Source organism: Papio anubis, chromosome 17 (genome assembly GCF_008728515.1).
Source record: "Papio anubis isolate 15944 chromosome 17, Panubis1.0, whole genome shotgun sequence".
In the NCBI taxonomy this organism is placed as follows: Eukaryota; Metazoa; Chordata; class Mammalia; order Primates; family Cercopithecidae; genus Papio; species Papio anubis.
In genome coordinates, this window is record NC_044992.1 from 73,149,515 (window position 1) to 73,162,010 (window position 12,496).

General features: G+C 47.8%; 1 protein-coding gene across 3 annotated transcripts in view; it reads right to left on the bottom strand.

Moving 5' to 3' along the window:
• The window catches only part of NPLOC4 (NPL4 homolog, ubiquitin recognition factor), an 85,758-nt gene extending 75,827 nt beyond the window's left edge, over positions 1 to 9,931 (bottom strand). For 2 of the 3 annotated variants that reach the window (XM_031657870.1, XM_003913560.4), the window contains exons 1-2: positions 9,699 to 9,931; positions 2,828 to 2,908 (exon numbers count right to left, since the gene is read on the bottom strand). In XM_031657870.1, coding sequence (XP_031513730.1) covers positions 2,828 to 2,908; positions 9,699 to 9,713 — 96 coding nt within the window. In that variant the 5' untranslated portion in view covers positions 9,714 to 9,931. Of the gene's footprint in view, positions 1 to 2,827; positions 2,909 to 8,338; positions 8,814 to 9,698 lie in introns of those variants that run through there. The other variant, XM_009191463.4, reaches the window with a different exon arrangement.
• Between the last annotated feature and the right edge of the window lie 2,565 nt (positions 9,932 to 12,496).

Sequence of the window (12,496 nt, forward strand, 5' to 3'; positions counted from 1 at the left end):
TCACTTGATCAAGACCAGCCTACACAACGTGGTGAAACCCCCATCTCTACCAAAAAACTAAGCAATCAGCTGGGAGGCTGAGGTGGGAGGATCTCTTGAGCCTGAGAAGTCAAGGCTGCAGTGAGCTGTGACTGTGCCAGTGCACTCCAACCTAGGCAAAAAAAAAGGACCGAGCAAGGTGGATCACACCTGTAATCCCAGCACTCTGGGAGGCTGAGGCGGGCAGATCACCTGAGGTCAGGAGTTCAAGACCAGACTGGCCAACATAGTGAAACCCCATCTCTACTAAAAATACAAAAATTAGTTGGACATAGTGGCAGGAGCCTGTAGTCCCAGCTACTGGGGAGGCTGGGGCAAGAGAATCACTTGAACCTGGGAAGCGGAGGTTGCAGTGAGGCAAGATTATGCCACTGCACTCCAGCTTGGGCGATACAATGAGACTTCGTCTCAAAAAAAAGGCCAGGCGCAGTGGCTCACACCTATAATCCCAACACGTTCGGAGGTCAAGGCGGGCAGATCACGAGTTCAGGAGATTAACACCATCCTGGCTAACATGGTGAAACCCCATCTCTACTAAAAATACAAAAAATCAGCCAGGCGTGGTGGCAGGCGCCTGTAGTCCCAGCTATTTGGGAGGCTGAGGCAGGAGAATGGCGGGAACCCGGGAGGCGGAGCTTGCAGTGAGCTGAGATCCGGCCACTGCACTCCAGCCTGGGCGACAGAGCGAGACTCCGTCTCAAAAAAAAAAAAGAAAAAGAAAATATCCTGCCAGCACTTTGGGAGGCCGAGGCGGGTGGATCACAAGGTCAGATGGAGACCATCCTGGCTAACACAGTGAAACTCCGTCTCTACTAGCAATATAAAAAATTAGCCGGAAGTGGTGGCAGGCGCCTGTAGTCCCAGCTACTCGGGAGGCTGAGGCAGGAGAATGGCGTGAACCTGGCAGGCGGAGCTTGCATGAGTCAAGATAGCGCCACTGCACTCCAGCCTGGGTGACAGAGCAAGACTCCCTCTCAAAAAAAAAAAAAAAAAAAAAAAAGAAAATACCCTTCATGGCCGGGCGCGGTGGCTCACGCCAAAGCAGGTGGATCACAAGGTCAACAGTTCAACCAGCCTGATGAAGATGGTGAAACCCCGTTTCTACTAAAAACACAAAAAATTAGCTGGGTGTGGTGGCGGGCACCTATAATCGCAGCTACTCGGGAGGCTGAGGCACAGAAATGCTTGAACCCAGGAGGCGGAGGTTGCAGTGAGCCGAGATCGTGCCACTACTCCAGCCTGGGAACAGAGCGAGATGCCATCTCAAAAAAAAGAAAATATCCTTCATATAAACACAGGGCAAAACTAAAACATTTTCAGGTCAAAAAAAACCCAAGGGTCTGTGACCAACAAACCTACCTGCAACAAAGGCTAAAGGATTTTTTTTTTTTGAGACGGAGTCTCACTCTGTCACCCAGGCTGGAATGCAGTGGCTCACTGGGCTCACTGTAAGCCCCGCCTCCCAGGTTCACGCCATTCTCCTGCCTCAGCCTCCCAAGTAGCTGGGACTACAGGCGCCGCCACCTCGCCCGGCTAATTTTTTGTATGTTTAGTAGAGACAGGGTTTCACCATGTTAGCCAGGATGGTCTTGATCTCCTGATCTCGTGATCCACCCTCCTCGGCCCCCCAAAGTTCTGGGATTACAGGCGTGAGCCACCGCGCCCGGCCTGGATGTTTTTCAGTCTGAAGAGAAATAACACCAGACAGAAATAGTCTGAGGAAATTCATGGGAAAAGTAAATAAGGAAGAAACGGTGAAGATAAGCTAAGAAGTACATAATATGCAACTATCACAGTAAATGACATATTTTGTGATTGGCTAAAAAAAGAAAAACTGTCATGGGAATCCTGGACACAACGCAGGTCAGGAGACCAGGGAAGAGCCAAGGATGATTCTTTGAATCAACTGTAGTCATATCTACAATTCATACTCAATTAATACTTTTTTTCTTTTTTTTTTTTTTTTGAGACACAGTCTCACTTTGTTGCCCAGGCTGGAGTGCAGTGGTGTGATGTCCACTCACTGCAAGCTCTGCCTCCCGAGTTCACACCATTCTCCCACCTCAGCCTCCCAAGTAGCTGAGACTACAGGCACTTGCCACCACGCCCGGGTAATTTTTTGTATTTTTAATAGAGATGGGGTTTCACCATGTTAGCCAGGATGGTCTCGATCTCCTGACCTCATGATCCACCTGTTTTGGTCTCCCAAAGTGCTGTGATTACAGGCATGAGCCACCGTGCCCAGGCACTCTTGTGAAATACGTTTTGTTTTTTTTTTTTTTGAGATGGAGTCTCACTCTGTTGCCCAGGCTGGAGTGCAGTGACCTGATCTCGGCTCACTGCAACCTCTGCCTTCCGAGTTCAAGCAATTCTCTTGCCTCTGCTTCCCAAGTAACTGGGATTACAGGCACCTGTAACCACGCCCAGCTAATTTTTGTATTTTTAGTAGAGATGGGGTTTCACCATCTTGGTCAGGCTGGTCTTAAACTCCTGACCTCGTGATCCACCCACCTCAGCCTCCCAAAGTGCTGGGATTACAGGTGTGAGCCACTGTGACCAGCCGTGAAATACTTTTACACTTACCTTTGGGCTCTTGTTCCTATAATTTTGAGCAGTTATCAGCTGTGACAAACATCTCATCCAACCCAACTATTATAGAGAAAAGCAATGCAAGAGGCAATTTGGGAATAGGGAAAATAAGAAAATGAGGAAAAGAGAAAAGGTATCAATGGGAGTAACAGCAGAGGATGAAAAAGATCCTGAGGGTCAACACCCAGGCCACAGATACCTTTTTCAAAAATGTTGCTGCTGTTTCTCTCTTTGTTGCTGTGATCCGCTTCACTCCATCCGGGGACTGGACACGAATTATCTGTTGCAAACAAAACATGATGGTTACTGCACAGCCTAGTGAGGTCCTGATCTACTACCATGGCTTCCATCTGTGGTCTTTTAGCATCTGGGTCACTGAAACTTAAAGCCAAACCTCACTCTTCACCTTTCAATACCCAGCTCAATCCTTCTAGAAGATGATGCCGAGGGGTGAGATTCATCAGCATGTGGGGAGATATTTTAAGAGTACTGTCCTCTCAACTCTTAGTTTCACTCAGAAAACAACTTTAATTCCTAATCACTATTTATAGAGTATATGTAAAACACTTTTCGTCTCTTCAAACTTAAACAGAAAAAAACCCACCATGAACCATGAATGAATGGTGTTCTTTAAAAAAGATGTCTTTGGGGGGAAAAAAACAAAAGATGTTACTTTGTTCCAGGATCTATATACAAACATTAGATAGTCTTTAAGAGTCCTACAATTTAAAATAATCACAGGAAATTTTCTAATTGTTACTTTTTTTTACTTTTTTGAGACAGGGTCTTGCTGTCACCCAGACTGGAGTGCAGTGGCAAAATCACAGCTTACTGCAGCCTTGACCTCCAAGATTCAAGTGATCCTCTGACCTCAGCCTCCCAAGAGCTGGGACCACAGGCTTGCACCACCACACCAGGTTAATTTTTTTTTGTAGTGATGGAGTGTCACCATATTGCCCAGGCTGGTCTCGAGCTCCTGGGCTCAAGTGATCCTGCCCCTGTGCTGGGATTACGGGTGTGAGCCACCACGCCCAGCTATTACTTTCCTAAAAAAGATTTTTAAATGGCCAGGCACGGTGGCTGACATCTGTAATCATAGCATTCTGGGAGGCCAACGCGGTGGATAACTTGAGCTCAGAAGTTCAAGACCAGTGGGCAACATGGGGAAACCCCATCTCTACTAAAAATACAAGAGTCAGCCAGGCATGGTGGCAAATGCCTATGGTCTCAGCTACTTGGGGAGCTGAGGCACGAGGATCACTTGAACCAGGGAGGCTGAGGCTACATTGAGTCCAGATGGTGCCACTGCACTCCAGCATTGGTGACAAAGTGAGACCCTGTCTCAAAAAAAGAGATTAGGCCAGGCGCGATGGCTCATGCCTGTAATCCCAGCACTTTGGGAGGCCGAGGCAGGCGGATCACCTGAGGTCAGGAGTTCGAGACTAGCCAACATGGTGAAACCCCATCTCTACTAAAAATACAAAAATTAGCTGGGCATGGTGGCAGGCACCTGTAATCCTAGCTACTTGGGAGGCTGAGGCAGGAGAATTGCTTAAACCCAGGAGGTGGAGGTTGCAGTGGACCAAGATCATGCCATAGCATGATGCGCAGCAAGAGTTCGTCTCAAAAAAAAATTTTAACTTAAATTTAAATTTAAAAAGGAGATTAAAATTAAAAGCAATAAAGGTCTTTAATGGTAAAATTTAGTAGGGTTTTGAAAAAATATTTTCAGCTGGGCGCAGTGGCTCATGCCTATAATCCCAGCACTTCAGGAGGCCAAGGCAGGAGGATTTCTTTAGCCCAGGAGTTCAAGATCAGCCTGGCCAATACAGCAAGACCCCATCCTAATGTAGTAACGTGTGTGTACGTGTGTGCACATATGTACATTAAAATTGATGATGGCATTAATATGTACCTTATATATATATATATATATATATTTTTCCCCATGTGAAGCCTAAAAAGTTGGCAGATCTGGAAGACTACTGGACAAAGGGCATTACTTTCTAAGACGACTTGATTTTTATGCTGATGAAAGCCATTGTGAAGGTGAGTTATCATGCCTAGCCCACAGCACAGGTCCCTGCTTTAGACAGGGAGGATGAAATGGCATGTTCTGCAGCAAACAAAGACCTGCTCCAACCACCTGCGGTACAGGAAGGCAGGCAGACAGGAACATGCCCATAATTGTCTCAGCTTCTGTTAGCAAAGACTGACGGTGCATTCTACAGTTTCTTTCTCTCTCATTTCCTGCATTAACGTCTCTTGTATTTAGCTCATTTTTTTTTCCCCGAGACGAAGTTTCAATCTTGTGGCCCAGGCTAGAGTGCAACGGTGCGATCTTGGCTCACTGCAATCTCTGCCTCTTGAGTTCAAGTGATTCTCCTGCCTCAGCCTCCTGAGTAGCTGGAATCACAGGTGCCCACCACCACACCCAGATAATTTTTTTTTTTTTTTTGAGACAGAGTCTTTTTCCATCGCCCAGGCTGGAGTGCAGTGGTGCAATCTCGGCTCACTGCAACCTCCACCTCCCAGGTTCAGGCGATTCTCCTGTCTCAGCCTCCTGAGTAGCTGGGATTACAGACATGCGCCACCACGCCCAGCCAATTTTTGTATTTTTAGTAGAGACGGGGTTTCAACATGTTAGTCAATCTGGTCTTAAACTTCTACCGCAGGTGATCCACCTGCCTCAGCCTCCCAAAGTGCTGGGATTACAGGCATGAGCCACCAAGCCTGGCCTAATGGATTTTTTGTAGTGAAACATTTCAATTCCCTTATTTCCTTTTTTTTCTTCTTCTTCAGATGGACTCTCGCTCTTGTCACCCAGGCTGGAGTGCAATGGTATGATCTTGGCTCACTGCAACCTCCACCTCCCGAGTTCAAGCGATTCTCCTGTCTCAGCCTCCTGAGTAACTGGGATTACAGGTGCCTGCCACCACGCCTGGCTAATTTTTAGTATTTTTAGTAGAGACAGAGTTTTACCATGTTGGCCAGGCTGGTCTCGAACTCCTGACCTCAAGTGATCCACCCGCCTCGGCCTCCCAAAGTGCTGGGATTATAGGCATGCGCCACAGCACCCGGCCTCCCTTATTTCCTTTTTTATAAATTCTGTAACTATTTTCTGTGAGGTTACCATGGGTGTTAAACATCCTCTTCAACCACTATGCAGATGAAAAGTGTCACAAGCCATTGTCTAAAAAAGATTTCCACTGAGTAAAGGACAAAACACCATAAAGGCTTAGAGTCTACTGGAATGTGTCCACTTTTATTAAAGTAACTAAGCCTAATCTAGATTTTCCTGAAATAGGGTAACCCTGTCCTGCATTTTCCCATAACTTTCACTTGGCAGAAAAGGCTCCACCCGACATGTTCTCAACTTTTAAGATTTTGTTTTCAGGCTGGGCACGGTGACTCAGGCCTGTAATCCCAGCACTCTGGGAGGCTGCGGTAGACGGATCACTTGAGCTCAGGAGACCAGTCTGGGCAACTCCGTCTGTATTTAAAAAAAAAAAAAAAAAAGATTTTGTTTTGAAAAATCTTTAAATATCCCAATTGTTAAGAGAATATAAAAAGATATAACTAGAAATACAATTCTTTTTACTTCTAACATCTACTATACTTCATTCTAGATTCAATACCCAAGAATAACTTTTTCACAATACATAGCATTACGTAAATACTTCCACTTATTTGTTTCTAAAATCTGTCTCCCAACATTTAGCTATCTTAAAAAGGAAAGTTCTGTTCTAAAGAAGGGGATAGTGCGAATGTTCCTTCAAATGATGACTCTAGAACAAGAGCATGTCACCGCCACTCTTTACAGAGCTAAATGGTTCAGGCTGCAGAATTCTAAGGTGAAGAAGTCATCCTACTTGATCCTCTACCACAGAAGATGGGAGTCCAGGTTTCCAAGGCCAACTCCAGTATTTAACAAGAGACAAACATAATTTGTACCAAGGATAGTTCTGGCCTAGCTTCTGACATGGACTACAAAATGAAATGCACAGGAAGAGACAGACCTGACAACATGAACACATAGCCTCTTGGTAACTTAGGTTTCCCTATTTATAAGAAAGTAAGACCAGAACGCTTCTTGGGGAAGTTGAAAAACTGGTGAGATACAGTTATACCCACAGAAACTCTTTTTTCCCCTCAAGACGGAGTCTTGCTCTGTCGCCCAGAGCTGGAGTGCAATGACATGATCTCAGTTCACTACAACCTCCACCTGCCGAGTTCAAGCAATTCTCCTGCCTCAGTTTCCCAAGTAGCTGGGATTATAGGCGCCCGCCACTGCGTCCAGCTAATTTTTGCATTTTTTTTTTTTTTTTTTATAGACAAGAGTCTCTTGTCACCCAGGCTGGAGTGGAGTGGTGTGATCTTGGCTTACTGTAACCTCCACCTCCTGGGTTCTAGTAATTCTCCTGCCTCAGCCTCCCTAGTGGCTGGGACTACAGGCACACGCCGCCATGCCCAGTTAACTTTCTGTATTTTTTTTTTTTTAGTAGACACGAGGTTTCACCCTGTTGCCCAGGCTGGTCTCAAACTCCTGAGCTCAGGCAATCCACCTGCCTTGGCCTCACAAAGTGCTAGAATTACAAGCGTGAGCCACTATGCCCCAATTTTTGTATTTTTAGTAAAGACGTGGTTTCACCATGTTGGCCAGGCTGATCTCGAACTCCTGACCTCATGATACACCCGCCTCGGCCTCTTAAAGGGCTGGGATTACAGGTGTGAGCCACCGCGCCCAGCCCAGAAACTTTTAAAGACCTTTTCTTAAATTCAAAATAACTTTTTAAGTCAATTTCAAAAGAAGAGTTTTAATTCCTCTTCTTTTGAAGAAGAGATATTCAACAATCTGAGAAATTCAACGAGATCTAATGCTGTCAATGAGAGCCTAACCTTATATACGCTAGTGGGAAAAAAAAAATGGCCTTCTCTGAAACACCTTTCACTTGTCAGTGGTTACTTTAACTCAGTTAAAACTTCAAAGGTAGTTTGAAAGAAGGTTTGAGTGCTAATTCCTAACCTATTTCTAGGCAGATCCACTAATGATTAACACTTTTTTTTTTTTTGAGACAGTCTCGCTCTGTCACCCAGGCTGGAGTCCAGGCGCGCAATCTGGGCTTGCTGCAACCTCCATCTCCCGGGTTTGAGTGATTCCCCTCCCTCAGCCTCCAGAGTAGCTGGGATAACAGGCACACGCCACCACACCCGGCTAATTTTGGTATTTTTAGTAGAGACAGTGTTTCACCATGTTGGTCAGGCTAGTCTTGAACTCCTGACCTCGTGATTCGCCCGCCTGGGCCTCCCAAAGTGCTGGGATTACAGGCGTGAGCCACTGCGTGGCCACATTTTATTTTTCAAAGGAGTCAAAGATTTCTTGGCCAGGCAAGGTAGCTCAGGGCTGTAATCCTAACAATTTGGGACCCCAGGGCAAGAGGATCCCTCTAGCTCAGAGACCAGCCTGTGCAACGTTTGACCAGGAGTCAACGTTTCCTAAGTTTCTCCTGGACCCTATATTCATTCCACTCATCTCCAGGTTGGGAAACACAGAGGCACCAGGAAGGCCCCTGAATGGAGAGCTGATGGGACCACCAGAGAAGAGCCTTGTGCGCAAGTGTTAGGTTATCCTGGAGACCCATCTGTCTGCGTCAGACAGAGTCTCATTCTGTTGCCCAGGCCGGAGTCCAGCGACACCACCTCGGCTCACCTGGAGACCCATCTGTCTGCGTGTGACGGAGTCTCATTCTGTCGCCCAGGCCGGAGTCCAGTGACGCCACCTCGGCTCACCGTGTTGGCCGGGCTGGTCTTGAACTCCTGACCTCAGGTGATCCACCCACCTCGGTCTCCCAAAGTGCTAGGATTACAGGTGTGAGTCACCGCGCTGGGCCTGGAGACCTATTCTTGACACCGGGCAAAACTGCAGAGACTGTTACAATGCTACAGTATGAACATGACTCCTCAGCCAATCCTGCTTCCCCCAGAAATCCCAAATCTTCCTCAATATTAACCAAAATGCTCCTGTCCAATGGTCAGTTCTTTTTTCCTATCACATTTACTTTTGGGGAGAAACTTCTCACAACTTAACGAGGGCCTGGTTTTCTCTGATTTGTCACTGATTTTTTTTACCTTAAGGGGGGGTACGTGACAATTTATTTATTTTTACTTATTTTTTTGAGACACAGTCTCGCTGCATAGCCCAGGCTGGAGTGCAATGGAGGGATCTCAGCTCACTGCAACCTCCACCTCCAGGGTTCAAGCGATTCTCCTGCCTCAGCCTCCCAAGTAGCTGGGATTACAGGCGTGCGCCATGACGCCCGGCTAATTTTTTGGGTTTTGAGTCTTGGTCTTGAACTCCTGACCTCAGGTGATCCACCCGCCTCGGCCTCCCAAAGTGCTGAGATGACAGGCGTGAGCCACTGCGCCCGGCCGACAATTTTAATTTCAGGTAAAAAGTGAAATCAACATCATTTACAACATTCCTCTTAAAGAGGAATTGTCAAGTTTTCCTTCCAAGCAAGGAGCAAAGCCGGCAAGTTACTGTTTTCATTTTCCCAGGTCCTCTGGTGCGGAGGGAGCTCTGTAACGTCCCCGTCTGCAGAGCTGCTCTCTTCAGTGACTCATGACAAGGCACTTGCTGGGAAGTGGGAGAGCAGGAGGAGAGAATCAGAGGGAGATTAGGGTAAGAGGTGTCCCTGGCTCTGAGAGGGGCAGGACTGGCTGCGAGTCCCTGGAATTAGACCAGGAAGTCTCCTGAGCCGGGAAACGCGAGGGGAAGGAGGGCGGTTTCTCGTCGCCACAGTCCATTCTCTCTGCAGAAAGGCTCGGCCTTTCCCTGCACAGGGCGGGGAACCGGGGTCGCAAGTCCTCCGGGGACGGACAGGGACGGGAAGAAGCCGAGGGGGTGAAAGTCCCCGAGAGGGGCCCAGACACTGCAGAGAAAGCCCCGGCGAAAGAAGGGAAAGGGGCCGAGTCGCGGGGCCGGCAGGCCCGCCTCCCCCACAGGCCGCGGCCGGCAAATCTGCTGCCTCATCCCGGCGTCCCCGCTCCCGCCCGGCCGCCGCACTCACGATGCTCTCGGCCATGGCGGCCGCTCCTGCCTCCGGGCTGGAGCCCCGGGCCGCCGCCGCCTGCCGCCCCAAGGGCCTCGCAGACCCGGCCGCGGCCTCAGCCCCGGCCCCGGCCTCTCTACGCCGCCGCCACCGCCGCTCCAGCTTCGCCCGCCCGGCTCCACCAGCCGCCGACGTCCCCGTGCCTCGCTCAATACGCTCCCCGCGGGCGCGCGGCCGGGAAACCAGGTTCCGGCCCCACCAACTGCCCAACGCATGCGCAGAGCGGCGCCGCTGACCCGCCCCGCATCCCTGCAACTAGAGGCGGGGATTTTGGAAAGATGCCTCCGCGATGACTTATGCTCGTCCTCGGAAAGCCAAGCGGTACCGAAAAGCCCAAAAAGGAGGCAAAGACGAGCATCCGAAATCTCACTCAAAAATAACTACTGCTGCGTATTGTAGCGTATTATAATTGGGGAAACAGCATTCCGAACTTCTCTCCATGCACAAGTAAGTAGAGAAACAATTTCAGGAAGGGAGGATCACGCCTTCATGTTATTTTTTAAAGTATTTTTTAAATTTAACATAAGAAAAACAAGTGAGTTTAAACTGCATTTCAGGCCGGGCGCGGTGGCTCATGCCTGTAATCCCAGCATTTTAGGAGGCCAAGGTGGACGGATCACCTGAGGTCAAAAGTTGGAGACCAGCCTGGCCAAAATAGTGAAAACCCCGTCCCTACTCAAAATACAAGATTAGGCCATACGCGGTGGCTCACGCCTGTAATCCCAGCACTTTGGGAGGCCAAGGCAGGTGGATCACCTAAGGTCAGGAGTTCGAGACCAGCCTGACCAACATGGTGAAACCCCGTCTCTACTAAAAATACAAAAATTAACCGGGCGTGGTGGCGGCGCCTGTAGTCCCAGCTACTCAGGAGTCTGAGGCCGGACAATCTCTTGAAGCCTAGAGGCGGAGGTTGGAATGAGCCAAGTTGGTGCCACTGCACTCCAGCCTGGTCGACAGAGTGAGACTTCATCTCAAAACAAACAAACAAACAAGCAAACAGAGACATCACTTCACAGATTCTAAGGATTTTAGGAATTGGATGCCAGGAAACCGAAAGAACAAATATATACATATTTCACAACATCACAATTACCGTGAGGGTTTTTTTAAACTATGTTAAATTATGTTAATTGAGGCCGGGCACACTTTGGGAGGCCGAGGAAGGAAGATCACAAGGTCAGGAGATCTAGACCATCCTGGCTAACACTGTGAAACCCCATCTCTACTGAAAAATACAAAAAAAATTAGCCAGGCGTGGTGGCAGGTGCTTGTAGTCCCAGCTACTCGGCAGGCTGAGGCAGGAGAAGGGCGTGAACCCGTGGGGCAGAGCTTGCAGTGAGCCAAGATCGCGCCACTGCACTCCAGCCTGAGCAACAGAGCGAGACTCCGTCTCAAAAAAAAAAAAAAAATTATGTTAATTGATTAAATTATGTTAGTAATTGTATTAGTTTGCTAAGGGTGCCATTGTAACTGCCCAACAGGTTGTCCTTGCCCACTGCCTAGACTTTATCAAGACAGGGGAATTGCAATAAAGAGTTTAATTCACACAGAGCCGGCTTGTACGGGTTACTGAGGTTTTATTACTACTCAAAAAAATCAGCGTCCTCAAGAATTTGGGGATTAGAGTTTTGCTTGGTTTTTTTGTTTTTTTGTTGTTGTTGTTGTTTTTGAGACTGAATCACTCTATCACCCAGGCTAGAGTGCAGTGGTGTGATCTCAGCTCACTGCAACCTCCACCTCCTGGGTTCCAGCGATTCTTCTGCCTCAGCCTCCCCAGTAACTGGGACTACAGGCCCACACCACCATGCCTGGCTAATTTTGTATTTTTAGTAGAGATGGGGTTTCTCAATGTTGGTCAGGCTGGTCTCGAACTCCCGACCTCAGGTGATCCGCCCTCCTGGGCCTCCCCAAAGTGCTGGGACTACAGGTGTGAGTCACTGTGCCCAGCTGGGGACTGGCATTTTTAAGGATAATTTGGTGGGTATGGGGTCAGAAAGCAGGGAGTGTTGATTGGTTGGGTCAGAGATGAAATGATAGGGAGTCAAAACTGTCCTCTTGTGCTGAGTTAGTTCCTGGGTGGGGGCCACAAGATATGAGCCAGTTTATCAATCTGGGTGGTGCCAGCTGATCCATAGAGTGCAGAGTCTGCAAAATATCTCAAGCACTGATCTGTTTTATAATAGCGATGTTATCCTGAGGAGCAATTTGGGAGGTTTAGAATCTTGTAGCCTCCAGCTACATGACTCCTAAACCATAATTTCTAATCTTTTTTTTTTTTTTTTTTTTTTTCCTAATAGCTAAACAAAAATATTTATTCATCACTTAAGAGTACAAACATGAAAGAAAACTAACGTATACACCTATCTGCTAGGCACTACTAGACTTTTTATATGTATCAACTACCAGTTGGGCCTTAATTCTTTTTTTTTTTTTTTTTTTTTTTTTCTTTATTTATTATTATTATACTGTAAGTTGTAGGGTACATGTGCATAACGTGCAGGTTTGTCACATATGTATACTTGTGCCTTGTTGGTGTGCTGCACCCATCAACTCATCATTTACATCAGGTATAACTCCCAATGCAATCCCTCCCCCCTCCCCCCTCCCTCTAATCTTTTTTTTTTTTGAGATGGAGTCTCGCTCTGTCGCCCAGGCTGGAGTGCAGTGGCACTATCTCGGCTCACTGCAAGCTCCGCCTCCTGGGTTAATGCCATTCTCCTGCCTCAGCCTCCCAAGTAGCTGGGACTACAGGCGCC